Source organism: Accipiter gentilis, chromosome 23 (assembly GCF_929443795.1).
Source record: "Accipiter gentilis chromosome 23, bAccGen1.1, whole genome shotgun sequence".
NCBI lineage: Eukaryota > Metazoa > Chordata > Aves > Accipitriformes > Accipitridae > Astur > Astur gentilis.
In genome coordinates, this window is record NC_064902.1 from 5,560,452 (window position 1) to 5,584,203 (window position 23,752).

Genomic DNA, 23,752 nt, shown 5'->3' on the forward strand with positions numbered 1-23,752 from the left:
GAGCTTATAAATGTTAAAACAGCTGATAATGAAGGTAAAGTTCCTCACCTCATATTTTAACATAGAAAAAGAATTTTAAAATAAATCCTCCTCTCAGTTCAGTGGTGTTCCTCCATCAAGCATCCCTGCAGACAGGTTGATATGGCAGTCCACCCTTAAGCTTCAGTTTCCCAGGTACTTTAAACAGTGACTCTATTTCCTTTTTTATTTTTTGTACTGGCAGCAGCATGTGTGTGCTGAGCCAGATCTATGAACTGATCCAGTTTATTCTAAAGTTGCTACCATGCCAAAAAAAACCAAAACAAAAAAAACCACCCCCAAACTTTCAGCTTATGAGCATTAGTACTGATGTATGGGAGCATACTGCTCTAGGATTCATTTAAAGCAATGGCAAAATTGTAGCCTTAAGCCTTCCAACTCTGCTCTGGTTTGAGTGATGGCTTGTGTTTTCTGGCCTGTCCTTGGCATTGTCTATTTTTATTTTTTTTCCCCAGCTGCAAGTGGAAGCAGTTAAACTAGTAACTGTACATTTCTGCTTATTCTTTCGTAGTTTTTGATGCTGTCTGAATGTGTGTTGTGATTTAGCATGCTTAACACTCCTGAGCACATAGAGGCTGGAGTGGTTGTTTAAGGCCATATCTGTATGGATTCTGCTGGCATTTGTGTTCTGCAGGCATTTGTATGAGCAAGTTCAAAAACCTTTTGGTAATCATGGTTGATCAGGGCTGCCTGTACCCTGTATTATGTCTCCCTTACGAGGGAAAGAAAGGTGAAATGGGAGTAATGCTCCCTCCACTTTCTTTTTACCCATTATGCCAGAAGGATGGACCCTGCCTGCATATGACCTGCTTTGGTGTTTCTCTGAACTTTGTTATGAGAAAATTCAGTACACTCCCTTTTTTCCTTCTTTTTTTTTTTATTTTTTTTTATTTTTTTTCCTGATTCCACTTGCTGCTTGCATGGTTTTTCAACAGGAAAACCAAAAGCCATGGGAGGGTGCTGCATGAGGATTCCTTCAGCTTGACATCCTCAGGCCATGTTATAAAACCATGCAGCTGTTTTGTAGTATCTCATCTGCCAGATGTTATCCCCAATATCTACAGATACCAGGTAGAGCAGGTCTGTGGTACATTCGTCTCTTGTGTTTGGATTTCAGAGGAAGCCAGTTTCAAGAGGCAGTCCTTTGTCACTTAGTCCATGCCAAGCCTCAGGTCTTGGGGTGGAAGCAAGGCTGGAGCTGGTAGCAATGTATTCTCTGAGTATGTCTAACATTAGCAGAGAAGAGACAAATCTGCTAACTTGGCACATTGCAGCTGGTGCCAGTGCTTCAGCTTTCTGTGCTATTCCTTTTGGCGCTGACCCTGGTACAGGGTTCCGAGTTCCTCATCGTTAGAAGCTAACAAATGCACGCAAAAGTGCAGTTCTGAGAACATGGTCTGCACGTCTCAGAGGCAGGGTCTGAGAAAAGAAAAAGACCAGCTCGGTTGTCTATTTCCAGAGAAAGTCAAGCTTTAGATTTGCATTTGATGATCCTTACAATTCCCCTAGACTTAGCGCTACCAGAGTTTGCTAGAACTTCATAGCATATGATACTGTTGCACTGAGAAGAATTTTTGTTTCTTCAGTGGAAACTTCTCCTTCTCTGCCTCTAGCGAAGCATTCTTTGGATAGCTTGAAGTGGTATGGAGAAGAACTCTCTGGAATTATAGTACACTAAGGCTGCTGTATTCTGTTTAAGTCTGGGAATGGACCAATTGCTAGTCCTACATTCCCACATCATAGCCTTTATTAGTCTCACAGGTCTGGAAATGGGACTTTTTATGTCATGTCTCAGATGTCCCAAGTCAAGCTGGGAGTAACTGATATTTGTCCTCTGTCTGTTTGCCCCTCAAAGAACCCTCATTCTCTTTGGACAAATTCTCTTCAGCAATCTGTTTGAAGTCCTCAGGAATGTTCTTTTGCTTTCTAGGTGTGCATGCACCCCCATAATGTGCTTTCAGATGTAGTAAACTATACCTTATGGCTAATGGAGTGCTCCCATGCCTCGGGCTGCTGCCATGCTACCATGTTCTTCTCCATTTGCTTCTCCTTCCGTGCTGTCCTGGAGCTCTTTGACAGGCATGATGGCCTTCGACGCCTGGTTAACCTGGTAAGACTTGTAGTTTTGTGTGATGAACAGGGTTTTAGTGTCAGGTTTTGCACCCTTTACAGTGCAAATGTTGGGAGTTCTGTTCTTTTGTTTGGTTTTGCTTAGGTTTTTTTTTTCCTCCTCGGTTTCCAAGAGATGGAGAGGTGGGGTGAATTTTCTAAGCAACATACATGTGGATCCCTTTAACTTTATTATTTTTCTTCTAATTATTTTTATGATTATTGTCCAGAGACTTGCTACCCTTTGAGAGCTTTTTGATGCAACTCCTGGGTTAAGCAGTTCTTACTCAAACAGCAGTGGCTTAGTGGTAGTTCAAATGTTTCTCACCATTTCACATACATGTGTGGTATTGTCATGCACCCTTATGGATGCAGATAAATCCAGCCTTGTTCTAGGAGAGGTACAACTGTGTGTGCACTGTGGTATCCACACTACCTTATGAGCACAAATTATACTGTTTATGTACAAAAGCTGGTACATCTGCATGGTATTGCTGTGCAGTCCTAATAGCTTGGGTTGTATATAACTCGGCGACATCAGCACTGCGGGGTGAAAGCACACTTTATGTTGTGTAATGTAATGCCTAATAGTATTAGGCACAACACTGCCTCCAGATCTACGTTGATGTAACTTCTGGATTTCTTTCTTCATAGATAGTGAAGGAGGGGCAATGGTTCTTTTTAGAATTATTATTTATTTATGCAGATAGCCTTTTCTGTTCAGACAGCTTTTGTCAGCTCTCAGAGAGTGTGCTTTTATGTCTTGTATAGCAAAGTAAGTTTGTCTGGGTTTAGTACAAGTGCAGCTGAGAATTTGTTATGATTTAACCCCAGCCAGCAATGAAGCACCGTGCAGCTGCTTGCTAACTCCACCCACTGTCCCGCAGTGGGATGGGAGAGAGAATCAGGGGGGAAAAAAAAAAAAAAGTAAAAGTCATGGGTTGAAATAAAGGCAGTTTAATAAGACAGAAAAGGAAGGGAAAATAATAATAGTGATAATAGAATATACAAAACAAGTGAAGCACAATACAATTGCTCACCACCTGCTGACTGATGCCCAGCCAATCCCTGAGCTGTGGTGCCCCCCCAGCCAACTCCCCCCAGTTTATATACTGGGCATGACATAATATGGTATGGAATAACCCTTTGGCTCGTTTGGGTCAGCTGTCCTGGCTATGCTCCCTCCCAGCTTCTTGTGCACTCCCAGGCTCCACTGACAGGGCAGTATGAAAAGCTGAAAAGTCCTTGACTTAGTATAAACGCTGCTTAGCATAAACACTGCTTAGCAACAGCTAAAATGTCAGTGTGTTATCAACATTATTCTTGCCCTAAATCCAAAACACAACACTATACCAGCTGCTAAGAAGAAAATTAACTTTATTCCAGCTGAAACCATGACAGAATTGTAGGTGATTTTTTTTCCTGAAGAGTGAGCTGATGAAACTTGTTTTTTTCCCCCCACCCAACCTCTTTCTGAAGATAAGCACTCTTGAGATCTTAAACCTGGAAGACCAAGGAGCCCTCCTGAGTGATGATGAGATCTTTGCCAGTCGCCAGACTGGGAAACACACCTGCATGGCCTTGCGTAGATACTTTGAGGCTCACCTTGCTATCAAACTTGAACAGGTGAAGCAGTCACTCCAGCGTACTGAAGGAGGCATTCTGGTCCATCCACAGCCCCCCTACAAGGTGGGTAGCATGTTGTAAGCTTTTAACATGGTTGTTGCATTTTTCAAGTGAATCTAAGCTGCAGGAATATGTGGATGTCCTTTAAAGCTGTTGGAATAACTAGGCAGTATGCAGTTTATAGGGATAGGCATTTTTTTATTTGTACTTTTTTCCTACCTTGTGGAATGACACTGCAATAGAAAAATACAGAAGAGCCTTTGAGGTTCATCTGAATTACATTTGCTTAAGGTTCCTGCTCATCTGCTGTGGTTCCCTTTCCATCTCTCAAAAACTTAAGTTAAAGGCAGGTTATTTTTGATACTCATGGGTTTTTCTATGCTTTTTATCTCTGAAAGGACAAAATCTGTAAAAAGTGCATAATGTTGAAAAACTTGGAAATGAGTTTGATTTTTAATAATGACAACTGAAAGGTGTCTTTTGGACACCATAATTTTTAGGAATGACCTGGGAGATTCTTGTGTTGGCCAGGATTCCCCCACCCCCCATTTCTCCCTGCAAAGTGATTTTTTTTTTTTTAATTAATTTTATGGCTGCTTGTTTTGAGGGAGTACATTCACCTGTAGTTTCTGGTTTAATTTGTGATTGTTTTCTAGAAGAGCTGAAATAAGAAAACACAAGGATTTTTTTTGCTTCTGCAAAACCCATTTATTTTCAGTAACTAAAGAAATGTGTATAAGCTGTTGCCTTCTTGTGTAATTTTAAAAAAAAGATTATTGAAAGGCAAGCTTGTTAGGAATTTCTTTTTTTTCTTTAGTAGGTTTTGTAGTCAGAACTTGGAAACTGTGAGCCTTTTTTAATATTTTAGCAGAAATTTATTTTGAATGATGGTCTAGTATCTACAAAATTAGTAGCTTAAAAGCAGAGTAGAATTTTAATTTAATGTAACTTTTCTTCCTCTTAAATTGGCCTAAGCCTTGTAGGACTGCAAAGAAACTTAAAGGATATTATTCTTAAGCTTGTTGTTGTATATTATAGTGACAATTGCTGTGTTATTTTATAATTGGGGAATACAACAGAAAGTAAATACTTAATCTGCAAGAGACAGTGGTAGTCTACTCTTTGTAGATGCAGTTTTCAGTTAAATCCCAGCAGTGGGGGAGTGGATGTGCAAGTTTATAACCCTTGTGATCTCTTTCTAATGCTTCCAACTCAATTCCCTGCAGGCCTGTTCGTATACACATGAGCAGATTGTAGAGATGATGGAGTTCCTGATAGAGTATGGTCCAGCACAGCTCTACTGGGAGCCAGCAGAGGTTTTTCTTAAATTGTCTTGTGTCCAACTCATGCTTCAGCTCATTTCCATAGCATGCAACTGGAAGACTTACTATGCAAGGTGGGCTGTTTGTTATAGTACTGTATTTTATTGCAGTAAGTTGTGACTCTTGGGCAGGACATTATATTTCTATATTTTCCACCTCTCTGATAGCATTTAAAACAGGCGCATACTGGTTAGTGCTGTTATGGCCTATGCTGTGGCTATGCAGTGCTTATGAAAGTTAACACCATGTAAAGTAGAACTAAAGTTTTGAGGTAGAGAGAGGGATGTCATGAGACTTCTGAAGAGCCTAAATGCCTCAGGACTTTGAATTCTGACAAATCAGCATCATAGTAGAGCTTAATCACAATTCTGTGCCACTTCCTATCTGTCTCAAAATTTGTTTACCTTTTTGCTAGAGAAAGGCTAGAAAACCTTCAAAGTAGAGGGTAAAATCAAGACATACCTTAACCCTGGAAAGAGGTGGAATGTCTGAATGAAGAGAGGATGCTGTCTGTCACTTTGATTTGTTGGTATTTGAAGTCTACTGAGCAGATATAGCTGTGCAAAGGAGTTGTGTGAATATGCAACAAGCCAGCCTGTGAGAGAGGAAAAAGACTGAAGATTGTTACTGTGCATTGCTCAGGTCCATGTTCCTAGATGATACAGCACCAGCTGTTAAACTCAATGTGTTGGTAGAGGGACTCGCCTTATGATGCCACTTTTAAGTTTCTCCTTTGTCTTGGCTGCAGACAAGCTGTGGGGGCATCATGATATTCTGTTATCTTTCTGTGGCACCTCTTCCCCCCACCTCCCTACCCCCAAAAAATGTGCAGCATCGTTACTGTTACAAAAGAAAGGGAACTGCCACCACATTCTGATAGAGTACCATTAGGATTCTGTCCCCAGTCCAAAAGGAGGATGGGTGCAAAGTTCCAGCCTCTGTTTTTCCTAGCGACCATCTGCTCCCCAGAGTGAAGCTGTAGTCCTCTCTAGAGATATGTTCACTGTTGAGTCACTGTCTGCTATAACTAGCTGTCATCAGCAGTATTCTTGTCACCAGGACTCCCTCCTCCTTATTTCTGCTGCCTGCAGGAGCTCCTTGCCTAACTTAACTTGAAAGCCTTTGAAATCTGTTTTGCTTCTGCAATTCCCTGCCTCCCTCTCTCTCAGGTTGCAGTCTCCTGAGTAGTTTCTGTTCTCCTGTTTCTTACTCTCTGCAGCTGTTTCCTAATTGCTACCTGGGTTAACTCGTACCTTTCCGTACTGGGTTACAAACCTTCCCCTCTTTTTTTTTTTTTTTTTTTTTTTTTGCACTGTTCTGCTCTCCCACCTCTTGCTTGACGGCCCTTTTCATCTTCCACACACCTGTGTCTCTCTTCAACTGGTGCCTAAGTTGATGCCTTTTTCCCTATCATGGTTGTTTGTTTTACTGCTAAACGGTTTCCCTTCACTTCAGAAAAACTTCCTAGTTGACTCATGACAGAGTATTTTAGGCAGCAGTGTTTCGCAACTAAGATGTAGAGTTAGATTAGATTTAGAAACTTAATTTAGAATCTTTTATGGATAAGTCTTAACATTCTTATTTTTATAAACACAAAACTACAGTGCTTTTAGGAGCCTGTGGGCAATGTGGGATAAATGTTGATGGACTGCAGGCAGTGGTGTGCATGTGAGCACTGCCTTCTGTGAAGAGCAGCTCTTGAAGAGCAGAACATTCTAAAATCAAAAGGCGCCATCAAATACATCAGATGTGACTGATATACTCCTATTTATTGGAGCAGAGTAGATTGAATACTATTTTATGTTATTGAAACAACTCTGTACACGAGTTCTTCTATTGTTGTCTTCCAGGAATGACACAGTACGGTATGCTTTGGATGTACTAGCTATCCTGACTGTAGTTCCTAAGATCCAGTTGCAGCTGGCAGAACCTGTGGATGTGTTAGATGAAGCTGGATCTACTGTTTCCACTGTGGGTAAGCTGAATGTGGTCCTGATGACTTACAGAGTTATCAATTGTCTTCTATTACATGGTTTTTAGCTGGCTGTTTCTCACCTGCAGTAAGACAAGGCTTAAAATAACTCATGTATTTAGAGTTACTGTAAAGGATGCAAATAAATGGGAGAGTAGACTGTGGTTAAAACTGTGTCGTGATTAGCACTGTGGTTGGATTACAAATTTAAAGGCATGGTCTTTGACTTCCACTTGTTTTCAAGAGCTCATTAAATACAGATGGAGGCAAATCTACTTTTGTAATGGGACTATTAGGTTCCCTCGCTTTACCAGACATTTAGGTCTCCTGGGGATATGGCATTTGAGAATAGGGGAGAGGAACAATTATTGCTGTTTGAGTTATGCTTTAACTGGCTACCTGCAGATTTAGTATGCAAATGAACGAGATGTGTCTGGATCAGATCTAAGGCTTATGCATTAACTGGGACCTGACTTTTTTTTAAGAAAAGAAAAATAAAAGGCGAGCAGAGTACTAGATATACAAAAGACAATTGATTTTGCACAAAACCTTTCTCTAGACAAAACACCAATTCTTTGTTGAATGTGGGTTTTGATCTTCTGAAGTAGACATGAAACAGGACCTCTGTCTAGGGTAGGGGGGGAACTAAACCCAAAGTTTAATTTTTGCCTAACTCCTTCTGGAAGCTGTGATATGATTTGTTTTTTCCCCTTCATAACATGGTCCCCTTCCTTCTCTGTGTTTCCACTTTGTTAGTATTTATACAGGAGAGTTGCTCTCTGTAGTAAGAATCAGAGGCGTGCCTGTGCATCTTTCTCTGTGCCAGATATCTCAGATTTTGCATTCCTGGGCCATGCCTGATTACCTTCTCAGAAAGATTGTTTGACTCCCTACTTACTGATTATGAAGTGGAGGAGCATCAGTGTGGGAAAAAATTTTGCCAGGGAGGTAGAGGAATATGTCTTACACTAGTTAGCAGAATTTCAGAAATTCCCAGAATGAGGAGAATTACCTATTTCCCTCTCATTTGTTGAAGACTCCCTTACTTGTCTGTACTGTGTAAGATACATTTTAGAGTACTGAAGACACTATTTCTTTCCCTCACTAGGTATTAGTATCATCCTTGGAGTTGCTGAGGGTGAATTTTTCATCCATGATGCTGAGATTCAGAAATCAGCCCTTCAGATCATCATCAATTGTGTGTGTGGCCCAGATAATCGGATCTCCAGTATTGGCAAATTCATCTCTGGAACTCCTCGGCGAAAGCTTCCTCAGGCCCCCAAGAGCAGTGAGCACACGTTAGCTAAGATGTGGAATGTGGTACAGTCCAACAATGGCATCAAAGTGCTGCTGTCATTGCTCTCTATAAAGATGCCAATCACGGACGCAGATCAGATCCGAGCATTAGCCTGCAAAGCCTTGGTGGGGCTCTCACGGAGCAGTACTGTCCGGCAGATTATCAGCAAGCTTCCTCTCTTCAGCAGCTGTCAAATTCAGCAGCTGATGAAAGAACCAGTGCTTCAGGACAAGCGCAGCGAGCATGTGAAGTTCTGCAAATATGCTGCTGAGCTGATAGAGCGTGTCTCGGGGAAGCCATTGCTGATTGGCACAGACGTCTCTCTGGCTCGGTTGCAAAAAGCTGATGTGGTGGCCCAATCAAGGATCACGTTTCCTGAGAAGGAGCTGCTGCTCCTGATTCGGAACCATCTCATCTCTAAGGGCCTAGGAGAAACTGCATCTGTCCTCACTAAAGAGGCTGACCTACCCATGACTGCAGCATCTCATTCATCTGCCTTCACCCCTGTTGCGGCTGCTGCCTCTCCTGTGACCCTGCCTCGCACTCCTCGCATAGCTAACGGCATCTCAGCCCGTTTGACTAGCCACGCTTCTGTAGGTTCCACTGCTGCCTCTGTCCATGCTCAGGCAAGGCCATCTGCATCCCAAGGTCCACTTGCCCTTCCAGGCCCTTCTTATGCCAGCAACTCTCCTCTGATTGGCAGGATTAGCTTTGTCAGGGAGAGGCCATCTCCCTGCAATGGCAGAAAAATCAGAGTGTTGCGACAAAAATCGGACCATGGCGCCTACAGCCAGAGCCCAGCTATCAAAAAGCAGCTGGACAGACACCTTCCTTCCCCACCCACGCTGGACAGTATAATCACAGAGTACCTTAGGGAGCAGCATGCCCGCTGCAAGAACCCTGTTGCCACCTGTCCCCCTTTCTCTCTCTTTACTCCCCACCAGTGTCCTGAGCCAAAACAGAGGCGCCAAGCGCCAACTAACTTTACCTCACGGCTGACCCGCAGGGCAGCCTTTCCGAAGTACGGAGGGGTGGATGGTGGCTGCTTTGATAGACACCTTATATTTAGCAGGTAAGGAAGAAAAATGTTTCTTGATCGCTCTCAGGATGTACTGTGCCAAAAAGCCTTACCTGGATTCAGGCTGTGCAGTCCCACAGTGGAGTATCCCTGGAGAGAAAAGTGTTTTAATTCAACAATAACAAGTGGGAGAACCTTGAAAAGCATTTTTAGAAGTTGTTCTGTTTCTCTTGTCCTTAGTACCGACCCTTTGTACATAAAGCACACTTTATTTTCAGTATCGTGTTAATTCATTAGCAACATTGACTAATGAAGCTCATAGCTCTTTGTTCTCCTTTGGAAGGTAAGTATGTAACACTAGTTTTACATGAGAGTGTAGCATAGCCTTGAGGATGGTTGGCTGACAAATGCAGAACAGCAGAATCCATATTCTGCTCTTGCAGCTGAATCCGCAGCACCGCAAGTTGCTAGCCTTTTTATGTGGCCATTCTTTGCTGAGGTTAAATTGGAAGGTGATTTAAGGTTATAAAAATAAAGATGACACATAGATGAAAGCATCTTCACAGCGAAACCAGTATCACCTTGGGAAATTATGATGACAGGAGGTTATTTGGCTGATGTGCCATGCCTTCTTGTGTTGAGTGTTTCAGAACTGTTAGAAATTTTTTTGCTAGCTGTCTGTACTTATCCAGGTGACGGCAACAGGTTTTCCATCAATCCAACTTTGAAGACAGACTCCAAGTGCTTCTACTTAATGATGTGCTTTAACAGAAGAACTTAATAGTGCAAAACAAACCCCCAAACATTGCAAATGTTGTTGTAACGTACTCACTTGAGCACTAGTCTTACAATTGACATTTAGTACCTACATGATTTTTAAGGACTGGATTTAGTATCTTCACACAGCATTTCAGTTTTGCTTTTCTTCTCTCTTTTGGGTGATGCTTGTATTTCTACCTTCTCTAGGTTCCGTCCAATTTCTGTGTTCAGGGAAGCAAATGAGGATGAGAGTGGCTTTACCTGTTGTGCGTTTTCTGCAAGAGAACGATTCTTAATGCTGGGTACTTGCACGGGGCAGTTGAAACTCTATAACGTATTCAGCGGACAGGAGGAGGCCAGTTACAACTGCCATAACTCTGCCATCACGCACCTCGAGCCATCTAGGGTAAGTAATCAAAGACCTGTTCCAAGTTTTAGAATTTCTTGCAGCCTAAGCTCTGGTATGTTTTGGGCCAGCCTGGATATGTAGATCTAAAATGACCTACTGGCTGTCCTGGAAATTGAAGTACTTGTAATGGTTACATACTCCCTCTCTGTCAGGTCTACAATTACTTTTTTCTTCCCAAGATAATAGAGAAGATGCACAGTAGCCATGTGCCTTCATAAGTAATGAATATATATGTCTGGAAGTGGAAATTGCTTAAACTGAGTATGTATTTAAGATAAATGTGAGATAAGTTATCAGAGTTTATATAACCTCCCTTTGCTGGAGAAAAATCTTTTGGGGGATGATTCTAGATAAAAATAAAAGGTAACTGATTTATAGGCAGAATGAACTCCACTCACAGGGCATCAAAATTCAGGCATGGATTATCCTGATTTTATCTGCTGTTAACATCATAGATCATTCCCAATGTTATCTGTAACGTTTCTCTTTGTCTGCTAAGGGCTCTCTATATTATGCATAGTGTTACATACCTAGACTTCATCCCCATAGTTTAGTAAGCACAAAATCTGCTATAGTTCCTAAATTCATCTTGTAAGTTTAAGTATACAGGTAAAATGATAACCTCTGTTTTCCCTGGTATTCTTTTCACTTTGTCCCCCTCCACTCCCATCTGGAAATACAGGATGGATCTTTATTGCTGACATCTGCTACGTGGAGCCAACCTCTGTCTGCATTGTGGGGAATGAAGTCTGTCTTTGATATGAAGTAGGTATACTCTGATCCAGCTGTGGGGTATTTTCCAGTTAGAAGAACCATTCAATATAGGCAGAAACCCTAAGAACAGACTCTATGAAAGAACAGTATATCACAGCTCTCACAATGTCTCTTGTGAGAAAATAAAATGTGCTGCCTTTCCTATGTTTGTTATCTTCCCTATTTTATTGGGTACAGACAGCTTTGCCAAATTCTAACTACCTAAAGTCCTATTTAATGCAAGACAGATCAGTAAAATCACTGTTGTCTCTGAAGGCGAAGAAATATGTTTGGTTTTGTATTCTTGTGTTTGTAAATTATCTTGACAATCTTTCTGTAGCCAGTTGCAGAATTTTACTAGCACGGTGATTTACATGGTGGAATTTTTAGACTTTGATACAAGCTATTTCAGACCTGGATAAAGCTATTTAAAATTGATTTCAGTATTTATGATTGTTCCTTCCCATAAAAAAATGAGTGGAAGGCTCTTCATTTTTAAAAGGTTCAACTGTTGTCTGCCTTACTTGTAAGCAGCAGTTTTGGTGTGACCTGTTTTAGGTCAGCTAGAGGGCATTCTTCAGATAAAAAGTTTAACATACCTCAGGCCTGCATGTGTATTTGAATGTTCATGATGCCATTCATTGCTCACTCCTCTAAATAGTGTTATCTTTATGGCAGACCCTGTTTATGACAAGTCTGTGAATTTGCTGCTTGTGATTTTTCTCACTGGTCTGCTGTAAAGGCTGTGTCTGTAATAGATATTTTTCTGCAAATGTCAGTGGAGCATTTTAGCATTGTAGTGTGCCATGGTCAGTGGTGAAGGAAAGTCTTTTCTACATTTTTAGTTTTCTGTGTTGTTCAAACCTCTGCTGGAGGTGTTGGGATAGTCTTTGGTTCACACAGGCAGTTTGAATCTGCAGTTCCGTGACTTCTTTACTGACTCTATCTACAGGCATTCCTTCCCTGATGACCACTATGTGGAGTTCAGCAAGCACTCTCAGGATAGGGTCATTGGCACAAAAGGAGACATTGCCCATGTAAGTACCAGTAAAGGTCATGGTTGTGAAGCTGTGACAAGAATACAGTTCTTCACAGGACATCTGTTAACAGATCTGGGTGCTACGATGCTCTGTGTAACTGATGAGCTAAGAGGCTTTAGAGGAAAACTTTGAAAGTGTCAGATAAATTCTCCTTGTGTCTAAGGATATAAACTTGACCATTCCAAAACAACTGTAGCACAAGCAGTGTGCAATGTGTGTTGCCTCTGTGGTTAGTATTCTGGGAAATTGTAGAATTTGCTTTGTTTTGCTCATTTGAGAAAGATTGTGCAGGCCTTCCCCCCCACACCCCCCCAAGTTGCCTCCTTTGCCTTATTTTTCAGTAGTAGTAGTAATAATAATAAAAGTTCTACTGTAAACAGTAGCTCAGTCAACAGCTGTGGGAAATGGCCTATTAAAAGTGTCCTCCTTTTGCTCCCCCAGATTTGCAGCTTGCTTTTGGGTAATTTAATTTCAGCAATATATTTTCAGAGAATGCTGTTGTAGTGTTTTGTATGAATACCTGCAAATTTGACAGATGCAGGCTTCAGACTGCTTCTGCTTCTTCTCAGTGCTAATTTGCATTCATTAGAGGCACTGTCTCTTTTGAAAGAGTATTTGCATAAAAAAATGAAACATAACTTATTCAAATTATTTATGATTTTACTTATTGCTCTGATTTGTTTAAGGAAACTATCCATTCCTGCCCAGTTTTTAACTTGGATTTATCTGGAAGTCAGATCAATTTGTGTATTGTGTTTATCTGGTAAACAGATTTGTTTTCCCATTCTAGAGAATTTTTTCTTCTCTGTAAGTTTGAATAAGAGCTAGGGTCTGAGAGATGTTACAGGTCAAATTTATCTGAGAAGACAGTCATAAACCCTTCATACTAGTTAAAGCCTTTTAATCTTTTTATCTTCCGACAGTTTGTTGGGGCAAAGCTCAGAAAGTTGCCTTTCTGTTTTAAATGCCAAGAGTTTTAACGCGTTTTTCTATAGTTTCTGGCTTTTTTTCCCCTCACTGTGTGCTTTGGAGTTTTTATGTTTGTAAATACCATCTGCTCTGAAAGCAGTTCCATTTCTGAAACAGTTTCTGGCTAAGTGGTACCTTGTGACTGCAGCTTCACAGCCCACTTTTCATAATGGTGTTAGTTTCTTTGGAACTAATCCCGATTGTATTGAAATATATTGGTGAACCTGCAGTAAGCTTAAGTACTGGCCAAACCATGTTGTGAGACTTGGTTCCAGCTGTGAAAAACTATTAAAGGACTGGTAGGACGGGTTATTTTTGGAGTGCTCTCACTTGAAATGGAAAAGCAAAATGGGAAATGGGGTGATTCTGGAAACAATCTAGAAGGGGGAACATGGGGTGATCTTAGGCACAGGTATATTACAAATTGTGACTAATCTTTCTTTTTCTTTTTAATCTAAAAGATCTATGATATTCAGACTGGCAACAAGCTATTGACTCTGTTTAACCCAGATCTTGCCAACAACTACAAGAAGAACTGTGCCACCTTTAACCCCACTGATGACCTTGTCCTAAATGATGGTGTCCTCTGGGATGTCAGATCGGCACAAGCCATTCACAAGTTTGACAAATTCAACATGACAATCAGTGGTGTTTTCCATCCCAATGGGCTAGAGGTCATAGTCAACACAGAAATTGTATCCTTTGGCCACTGTGGTGACTGATGTGCTGGGACCTGAAGAATTTGTATTGATAAACAAGTAGCTGCAGAAGTTGTATTAATGGTCTGCTGTGTTACAGGTTATGTATGGTAAAAACAGTTTTCATCTGTGAATCAAGTAAGTAGGGACCATCAGACAGCTAGCTAATTTAAATCTAGATTCTGCCTCTGATATGGCCTAGAGGAAATACTTAACACAGAGAGAGGGCAAGAGAGATTTTCTTTTCTAATATACTCTGTGGTACATCTGCTCTCTTCCCATCCCTTACCAAGATCAACTTTGAAGCTACTGCAGTAACCTCTCATGACTGGGAATGACAGTTTGAGTAAGTGCTTTTTCATTTTGAACACGTGGAAGGGATTGTGGTGCTAGAATCTGACTCTAGTTCTGTCATATTCACAAGAGGGTGGCAATTAAGTTTCTTGAGCACAATTAATCAGTTGTTTGCCACTGTGTTGAAAAGGAAATAGAAACTTTCAATTGTTTGTTGCTCCTTAGCCCATATTTTTTCAGTGGGACCTCCGAACTTTCCATTTATTACACACAGTACCTGCACTGGATCAGTGTCGTGTGGTCTTCAACTATACTGGCACAGTTATGTATGGAGGTAGGACTTCTCAGTCTTGTATTACTCCCCTTGGTCACCTCTGGTTTGAGATGAGTAGGTGCTTGTTCAGTGAAATTGGAAGCTTCAGACAGCCTGTCTTAACTCCAGGCCTTACTGGCATGTGTGAACTGGAATTTTTTCAGGATGTTTATGCTACATGTATTGCTGACAAAGATGGTTATCAGCAATATCACAACTCATCTGTGAGATTAAAAATCAACCTATTGAAAAAGAAAATGTATATAATGGCAGATCTGACGATGCTAGAGAAAATAATTTTGTCCTCTGTATTAAGTTGCAATGATCTGCAGTATTAATAAAGGCAGCTCTGGAAGAGTAGATATTAAATGGGTCTTGCCAAGCTATTAAATAAAAAGAAAATTCACATCAGAGTCTGATTTGATCTTGAGTTGATCAATGATAGTGCCGAATGGAAGGTGGATTTGTGGAATAATCTTTCCTTGTATCAGCTATGTTGCAGGCAGATGATGAAGATGACCTCCTGGAGGAGAGAATGAGAAGTCCTTTTGGCTCTTCTTTCAGGACATTTAATGCAACTGATTATAAACCTATAGGTAAGAGTAGAAAAGGAGCAAATAGCTTGGTGTGGAGGTTTGAAGGTTTATTATTCACTCCCTCCTCTCCTTTGCATGTGTGACAAAACAAATTCTGCTACAACCTGTTCTGATTGAAGCAAGAGAGTTGGGTTTAACACTGAAGTAGGTTCAAGTATCATATCCTGTTCAGTGTGTGATTGCCTTACCTGCTACTGTTCAGCAGTTCTAGCTTTATTTTCCTTTCCTCTTTCCAAGTAGGGCATAATCTGAGATAGTAGGTCATTTGGCCAAGATGTCATTGGTCTCATTTTGGGAAGGCCTTTTTCTTTTTTTTTTCTTTTCCATTTTAATTTTGTTTTCCTTCTCCCAACAGCATTTCCCCATGCTGGTAGTTCAAAATGCTGTTAGTTTGGCCTCCAGCTTGCAAAACTTCTGGAGCTGAGCTAATTGCCACTATGCACATAAACAAATGTGGCTTTTGCTGTTGAAAGGAGACGTGGCTCACAACTCAGTCCTTTGGTTGCCACCTGTCCTGAAAGATTATCTGTTGTTTACTGTGCTTAGAGAAGCTGATTGATAAATGTATTCTCAAGGGAGGAGGCACTGTGCAGAGCAGGTTAAGAACTTACCTGGCTTTTTTTTATGATAGTCACCAACATTTCTATTCTTTATTACGGGTTGAATTAGTTACAAATGTTCATTTGACTTTTGTTTCAGATGTTGTTTCTTGTCCCAACATTTTCTTATCTGCTTTTAGACATATATTGTTAGATCTTTTCTTTCAGCGAGCATTAAGTAACATGCAGTTAACCACTGTGTGTGTTTTGTGATGTTTTCCAGCTACCATAGATGTAAAGCGGAATATCTTTGACTTGTGCACAGACAGCAAGGACTGCTATCTGGCTGTCATTGAGGTAACGGAGCTAAGAATAAACTCTGGTGTCTGTAGCTGTGGTCCGAGTGCAATGCTTTTTGTTTCTTTTTGAAACCTTCAGAGGTGATGATTCTGAAGTTCCTACTGTTAAATTCATGTCCTAAGCAGCAGTGGTGTTTTGGTAATGGGAAAGATGCTGTTAGTTTTTTGTTGTCCACCCACAGCAGTCTTGTTTTTCTGTCTCTGATTCCTTAAACTTCCAAACACATTTGCCTCTCTCTTTCAAACACTTCCCACTTTAAAACGTGCAGAGGTTTTCCTTCTCATAAGCGTAGAGAGAAACACATTTTTTTCCTATTTATAGCAATAATTTCCTATTAAAATTTGCACTGTATTGAATAACTGGGAAATGCAGTCTTCCCCGGGCTTCCCATGGAGCTTTTCTGTGAATCACTCTTAATTGTTCGTTTTTCACTTGTCTTCCTAGCAAAATCCCAGAAGCTAAGGATTTGAAGCAAAAATTACTGAGCGAAACTTCTGGTTTGTTAGGGGGGAAGTAAAATTAAACTAATGGGTCCAGTTTTTTGCCCAATAATATGTTGTCAGTACCCAGTTTCCTGAACCTGACTATGTAAGTGTATTGATTAATATAAAATCCTGTCGCCTTAATACTCTGTGAACCACTGATCCTTACAGACCAAAAAAAAGAGTCAAGAATTTGTAGTAGGGCAGGCTTCATGTTTAACTACTGAAGTTGGAGTTGTTAAGGTTGTGAGGCCAAGATAAGAAAATTTTCTTTTATAGGAGTCATTGGAAATGTTACTTCAGGGCATGTGGCAGCAGTGGTTGCTGGGGTGTCAGATTGCTGTCTTCTGGAACTCTTGCTATATGACAGCTTTCAGCATTCTCTCAAGGCATATGGTTCAACGATGTGATAGGCAAATTTGAAAAGAAGTGGTGTGCAGTTAGGTGAGAACTAACCCAAAGCATGTTAAGGTTATTCAGTAAAGGTTTTGTTAAGTCTACTAGTAAAAGTGAGCTTGTGGATGACAGAAGTAGTAAGTAGATGTTTGCATCACTCCTGGGCTGGTCTTTAAAACCAAAAAGTCTTGGTTTTAGTGCTAATTGTATTGCTGCTAGTAAATGGGAGGGGAGAATTTTGGTAATGTTTCTGTGGTTGAGATCAGATATAACACTGAATGTGAATGCTGAGCTTAATTCCTGAGGCTAACTGCTGTGTGGGCATCTCCTCTTCAGAATCAAGGGAGCATGGATGCCATGAACATGGATACAGTTTGCAGACTGTATGAAGTGGGCAGGCAGCGTTTGGCAGAAGATGAAGAGGATGAAGAAGAAGATCAGGTGAGAAGTATAGTATTAACCTGGTTGTTCAAGACTAGCTGTTAGCCATCTACATGTGAGAGGCCACAGGTGTTCATTTATTACCCATAAAGTACAGATGCCTCATTTGGGTTCACCTAATGTGAAGTAGATCACTGTCAGTGTAAACTAAGACTATCTATGCAGAACCTGTGTGAACATTAACTTTGTGCACTGTAAACCAACATGACAATTTATAGTTTATTAATTTCCTTAAGTGTTTCAATCTTGATCAGAAACTTTGCTGTTTGTTCTGTCTTTTTTTGTTGTTTTTTGTTAATATTTTGACACCCAGTAGAGACAGTAGTGTTGGACGCTTTCCTTTTTTCAATTCCAAGTCTCATATTTGGGCATAACTTGTCACCAGTTTCTGAATGAGACACAACTTGTGACTAATGCAGTGAAACTGCACAGTATTTCTACACAGCAAAATGTTTTAAGAATTTTAAAGAAAGCTGTAGGTTTGCATTGGGAGGTGTTGGTTTTCCTTCTCAGATCAGCCATTTGATCTCTGGCAACTTGACAAAAGAGCTAAGAACTGCAGTAAGTGCTCTTCAGGGTGCAGTTGGTAGAATACACGGCACAGAATACTTACTACAGCACAATGAGAATTAAAGACAAATTTGTAGCTTTTTGGGTGTTGGGTTTGTTTTTTTTTTTTTAACAGGCATATGCTTCAATTCCCTAAAGATTTTAAATGCATTATTTTCTGCTCTTTGGTGTCTGCATTCTAGTAAATCATATATTTGTATCTCCTGTGAGAAAAGCTGACTTCACCTTTTTCCAAAGAATGCCAGAAGGTAATATTTTGGTGGGATTTTTCCAGACTGTGTGGAAAGCTGGGTTTCTGATACCCTTTCTGTCTCTGAGTCTTCCTGTTGCTAGGTTAAAACTTTTACTTTCTAGTTCAGAAGACTGGATAGCAGATCCCAGGAAAGTGTAATTTTCTTTTCAGTTAGTTATTACAATTTGACTGTAATTCTGAAGATAAAGCAGTAGTTCTGTTTTGCCCGCATAGTTTGCTGCCCTGTCCTTTAAATGTGCTACAAGGCTGCAGTTGAAGTCTTGGCATTCTTATGAAATCGTTGGTCACTGTTTCTATCCCTAGATTGGATGGATTTGGTTTAGGAACTTTTAGGATGGGTGAAGAGTAGAATTCCTTGGGAAGCAATAAAGCAGGGGGAAATCAGTGTTCCTTCCAAAGTGTTTCTACTTTCTAGCGATCCAGTGCTTGCCTCAGGGGCAATAGTTTCTATTTTTGTCTCTGCTCCACTGTTTTTGTTCACATTCAGTAAGCTTATTCACGTTTTCTTTATAAAATCTCAAAAAATAGCTTGTAGCAGAAACTGATTTTTGCATTGTACAATGATTAACTAGCAGCTATCAAGACACTGTTTTGTGATATCACTGGTAAGTGTTGACTTAAGTGAAAATGTGTATTTGTATAAGGGGATGCAGTCTGAATGCTGTTGATTCCAGACTGTAACACTAGGTACCGAGCAGAGATAAGGTATCTCTCATCCATCAAATGTGACTGGGGATGCTTCCTGTCTTACAAATGGAGGTGGCCCCAGGCAGAATTTAAGTATGCTAAAAGCTTTTCTGTAAAGTTTATGGAGTATTCAAACAAAGCTGCTCTGGAATCGATTTGCAAGCTAAGAGTGACTAGTTGATATTGCATAATTGCTGCTTTTTATGGTCTTCACTTCTGGGGTGTATAGATGTTTCCTAGACAGTGACTTCTAGGGATGGTTACAGTCAAGTTTCTTTAGTAAGAGAGATTTGATTTTAATATAAACAGCACTTATGAACCCAAATTCAAATCAATCTGTTTATATTTAGCAAAACATAAACTAAACCCCTTGTTCTCTGTCCTGTAGCTGTTCATTGCTGGTCCTCCAGGTTTGTTCTGGTCTTAGGCTTACAAAATACAGCTTTTCTCTCCATAGAGACATCCAGCTAGAAGTGAGCTAGAATGAGTAGCACTTTTCCAGAATAAAGGCAGAATCCCTCTGGCACACTTGTACATTAAAGCCAATAAGAGTAATTTGTTTCCTGATGAGCAGGAGTTTTCTGTGTATACATATGCTCACACATATGTAGGTGTTTACTACTTGCCTAGTTAGTTTCTGTGATTTAGGCTTTGAAAAATTGGAAATAAACTTTCAAACTTGTTGGGATTTCTCACAGGTATTCTAAAACACCTTCTGGCTAAAAGAAGATGCTTTCTGATCTTTTTCATGGAAGTGGTTTGGGGAGAAATCCATGTGAATCAACATTAATCTGATATCTCTTTGGTCAAGATTTTTATAATCTGGTCCTGGTATCTTCATACCTTGACTTTATACATACACATATTTTTGTATATGATCTACATGGGTCCACAAGTACAGGTTTTTTGGCCTGTACAGGAACTAATGTGTACTCAAATACAAGCACGTGTGATGGGCAAGCCTTGCTTGGAAGTCATGTGATGCAGAATAAAATTGGTTTAAAAATTGTGCTTGAGACAAGTTAAAAACTGTGGAGAAAAACATCTGCCTGACATTTTTTACTTTAAATTTTGATGCCTCATCATGTCAGTTTTGACAAGTGTCAACTGATAACTCTGTGACAGATTTTTGAAAAGCAAAAGACTGAGAGTCTGTAAAATGAACCTAGCAGGGGTATTTGGCCTATAGATATCTTTCAATTCCTTCTCTCATTTAAGTGATGAAACAAAACAACAACAAAACAATATATTGCTCCCCCTTTCTCAAACCAAATCTTATAAAATCAACTGATCTATTACATAAATTACCCTCAAATTAAATGATCAGCTGACTTAGCTGGCTTGTGCATGGTACTGCTGCAGTAAATATTTATGGTTCTGTTTGTAATACTTCAGAATAGCACCACTGTAGCTGGGTTCTTCCTTGGCTGTTATACTAGCCTTTCATATGGGATCACTGGAAAGCTGCCTTTTCCTAGTTACGGCTAGTAATCCAGAGTTGTGAAGCCTTGCTAAACAGAACAAATGCTAAATGGCTATTGATACTCTGTGGTCTGTACTTACTATGATAAATGAGGGAAAGTGAAGACATAACATATTTAGCAAGAGCCCATTTGTGAGCTTTTTTGTTGGATGTTTTACTCCAAAAATACTAGTCTTTCTGCCTTGAACTTTCATGAGGGTATTGTGTATTATTTCACTGTGGGGTAAGTATCTAAATGGGTCCATCAGTGACTGACAGCCTCACTCACAAATGTTTGCAAAACTATGTTCAGTCTGTGGGGAAATAGGCAGTTTCCTATTCTTCAGTCCTGCAGCAAGATCTTCCTCCTCTTCCTCCTTCATTTGCAACTGTTTTGATACACTCCTTCAGAGTTAGGCTTAGCTAAAATAAGATGGGTATCTGAGCTACTGGTACAGATGCTGGACCATATTTTGGTTGTTAGCTTGCTTAATTCTTATTTATTTCCCTTTCTTGGCTGATTAGTATCCCCTGTTTCACTCAGTAATCTACTGTCTTCTCTAGTGAGGCAGACCGGGAATTTCAGAGGAAATGATGCAAAGGAAAGTGAACGTACTGATCTGACCTAGAAATGACATATAGCAGTTGCTACGGACTAGAAAAGGAGACTTCAGAAATACTAAGTGATCAGAAAAGCTAAAACTAAGGTAACTGCCTGACCACGGAGTAGACTCAAAACTGTGAAACTTAAGTCTGGACGATGTGACCTTCTGCGTGGGTTACAGGATTTTCAGTCTGTGCATTTCTACCTCTATATTTTAGTTTTTCTTTCCATACTAGTTCTTTAAGGCCTATTTTTCTCTCTGTGGTACATGTGAATGATGTTGCATCCGTGAGGCTCAAGTAGTATTCTTAGTTATTGTCATGTTCAGAGAGATTTATAGCTTCAGGAGCAGATTACTTCACCTAGCTGTCCCTGTCCTATAAAGTGTGTTCTACTTCTTTTGCCAGAACTGAAGAACTGTTAATTATCCCGCAGTGCTTCTGGGCTATCGAAATGGTGATGGTAGGTGTGTAATTTGTCTTCTTGCATTGGTTTAGAAAATTCTAGGTAATGTGAAATGAAAGCTTTGGAGATAAGGCAATAAAGACTCAAAAGACAATCACCATTCTAACGTGTGGTTTAACGAAGATGGAGAATGTTTTTCCTCAGCTTTCTATGTGATCTTTGTGATCCCAATGTCTACTTCTAATTTTAGGACTCTCCCCCTACCTGCCTGCAACAGCAATTCCACTGTACTTTTGTTGCTGTTGGTTTGGTAGAGGTTTGTTTTCATGCGGCTACTTATTTGCTGGGGAAAACCCACACAAACCTTAATCCGTACTGGCACACGTATTTGAGAACCACCAGACCATAGTGGTGCTTTGTCACTACAAGCTGCCTAGAATGATATATGCTATCAGAGACCCTTAATTTTTCAGGAGCTGTTCCTGTAACATTTGAAGATATGGTTTGTTTTGAAATCTTGCTGGAGATTAAATGTTTACAAGATAATAGCTGGGAACAATTATTTTCAGACAAAAGTGTCAGCTCATAATGATGTGTTTATTGCACACCTTAGTAGGAATCTTTGAACTTAGTCGTAGCCGGGGAGGCTAAGTCAAGAGTTATTTCCATCAAAGACCTGTTTACATAACAGGCACATCTTTTGAACAGGCATCCTCCAAAACAGATATTTCAAAAAATAATAAAAAAAGTTTTCCCAGTACCTGTACTTATTAGCACATTTTTAGATAGTAACAAATAACTGTGACTGCTTCAGCCTATTTTGCTCTTTCAGAATCTAGTTTCACTAGCTGTCAGTGCAAACAGAGGAAATTCTTGGAAAGGCAAAAGTAATTGGAGTTTTCAGAAGGCTAGACTTAGTATTATGGATTAAAACACCTTCAGCAGACATAAAAGCATATGCTGCCTGTTCAGTGACACAAATCAAAGGTTGACTTCCTCTCACCTAACACATCTTTCTAGAATTCTCAGAGTAGTTGGGATACAAGAAAATAAAAGCTGCCTCAGCTGTGATGAGAAATGTCAGTCAGAAGCTTGAGAAAATAGAGGAACAAATTCTTGTCCATAGAGGGAGAGTTCATTTACCTGCCAAATTTTTAAAATCCTTTACACACTGTTGGTTTTGTCATGCAATTAAAGGAATGGACTTATTTTTACAAGTGAGAGTGTGAGATCAGTGAGAGGAAGAGAAGCAGATTCCGAAACTGCACCTGGTTCTGGGTTCCTTATGTTATTTCTGAGCCCTACATCACAGAGAATATAATAGTCAAATTAGAACACATTTATCCCTAGCATTAAGGAATATATCAACTGTGAAATGGTGACTTGCACATGCCTCAAAGAGGATAGTGACTGAAGTTAGATTGTGTATCATCAGGTATATGCAGTCATGTTAAAATGAAAACATTTCATAGGCAAAACTAGACATTGGTCAAAAGAGTCCCAACTGAATATGCCAATCCAACAGAGGCCCTGTTACTTTAAAGTTTTTGTTTATCTGTGTCATGGATGCTTTTTCATTCATCACAGGTAAGTAGTCATTGTTAGACAAGCTAAACCTACTGACATAGACTAAGAGAATAACTGCTTTTTTATTTCTTCACTCCATGTTTTGCCTCTGTGACATACTGTATGCTGTGTGCTGTTTCCTGTATTAAATCTGCACATACCTACATCTGCATAGAAGCCTATGGTAAGATTCCTTGCTTGTTACATATAGTAACTTCTGCACATTCCCAGGCTTCTACATTTTTAGCTCTGTGACCTCATTAATGGCTATAAAGAAGTAGAAATTCTAACACTGAAGTAGCCAAGAAGGTAAAAGTAGGTGCAGCCCTGTAATGGGAAGGAGAGGAATACTTAGAATTAATTTAATGGTATGATAATAGGAAGTGAGTTTGGGCTTGCTAGCTGAGGGGAAGGATGGAGACTAGGTAATCTAGGATGTAAAATTCCTTGACCCCCCTAGAAGGACTGTTGGCTATATTTAAGCTTTTTCCACTGCCTGTTGTTCAGGGAGTGTTAAGAAGTGGGTGGGGGAGGATTTGGATGGAAACTCTTTAAGTGACTGAAAACAAGACATTGCCACTTTGTCACTCCTGAGAATTGCATAGCAAAGGATCAGAAGTACCAATATTCTACACAGATGCTTTGAAAGCGAAGAGAACAATTGTCAGAAGATATGACAAGGGGATTGTCTGTGGAGAAAGATAAATTACTGAAACAAGGAGAGACTTACTCCTGGAGTGAAACATTATTCAGTGAACTTGTATTTGAACAGC

At 40.1% G+C, this 23,752-nt stretch overlaps 1 protein-coding gene across 6 annotated transcripts in view; it reads left to right on the plus strand.

The window, feature by feature from the left end:
* The window catches only part of DCAF1 (DDB1 and CUL4 associated factor 1), a 54,494-nt gene that overhangs the window by 18,728 nt on the left and 12,014 nt on the right, over window positions 1–23,752 (plus strand). For 4 of the 6 annotated variants that reach the window (XR_007509326.1, XM_049826989.1, XM_049826991.1 and 1 more), the window contains exons 10-22: window positions 1,970–2,149; window positions 3,628–3,837; window positions 5,001–5,170; window positions 6,947–7,071; window positions 8,177–9,437; window positions 10,350–10,548; window positions 11,234–11,316; window positions 12,257–12,341; window positions 13,775–14,008; window positions 14,546–14,639; window positions 15,110–15,214; window positions 16,037–16,110; window positions 17,328–17,432. Coding sequence is in view for 3 of the 6 variants with exons in the window: in XM_049826989.1 (XP_049682946.1) it covers window positions 1,970–2,149; window positions 3,628–3,837; window positions 5,001–5,170; window positions 6,947–7,071; window positions 8,177–9,437; window positions 10,350–10,548; window positions 11,234–11,316; window positions 12,257–12,341; window positions 13,775–14,008; window positions 14,546–14,639; window positions 15,110–15,214; window positions 16,037–16,110; window positions 17,328–17,432 (2,925 nt within the window). In the remaining 3 variants the exon portion in view is untranslated. Of the gene's footprint in view, window positions 1–1,969; window positions 2,150–3,627; window positions 3,838–5,000; window positions 5,171–6,946; window positions 7,072–8,176; window positions 9,438–10,349; window positions 10,549–11,233; window positions 11,317–12,256; window positions 12,342–13,774; window positions 14,009–14,545; window positions 14,640–15,109; window positions 15,215–16,036; window positions 16,111–17,327; window positions 17,433–20,968; window positions 21,112–21,415; window positions 21,471–23,752 lie in introns of those variants that run through there. The other 2 variants (XR_007509328.1, XR_007509327.1) reach the window with 2 other exon arrangements.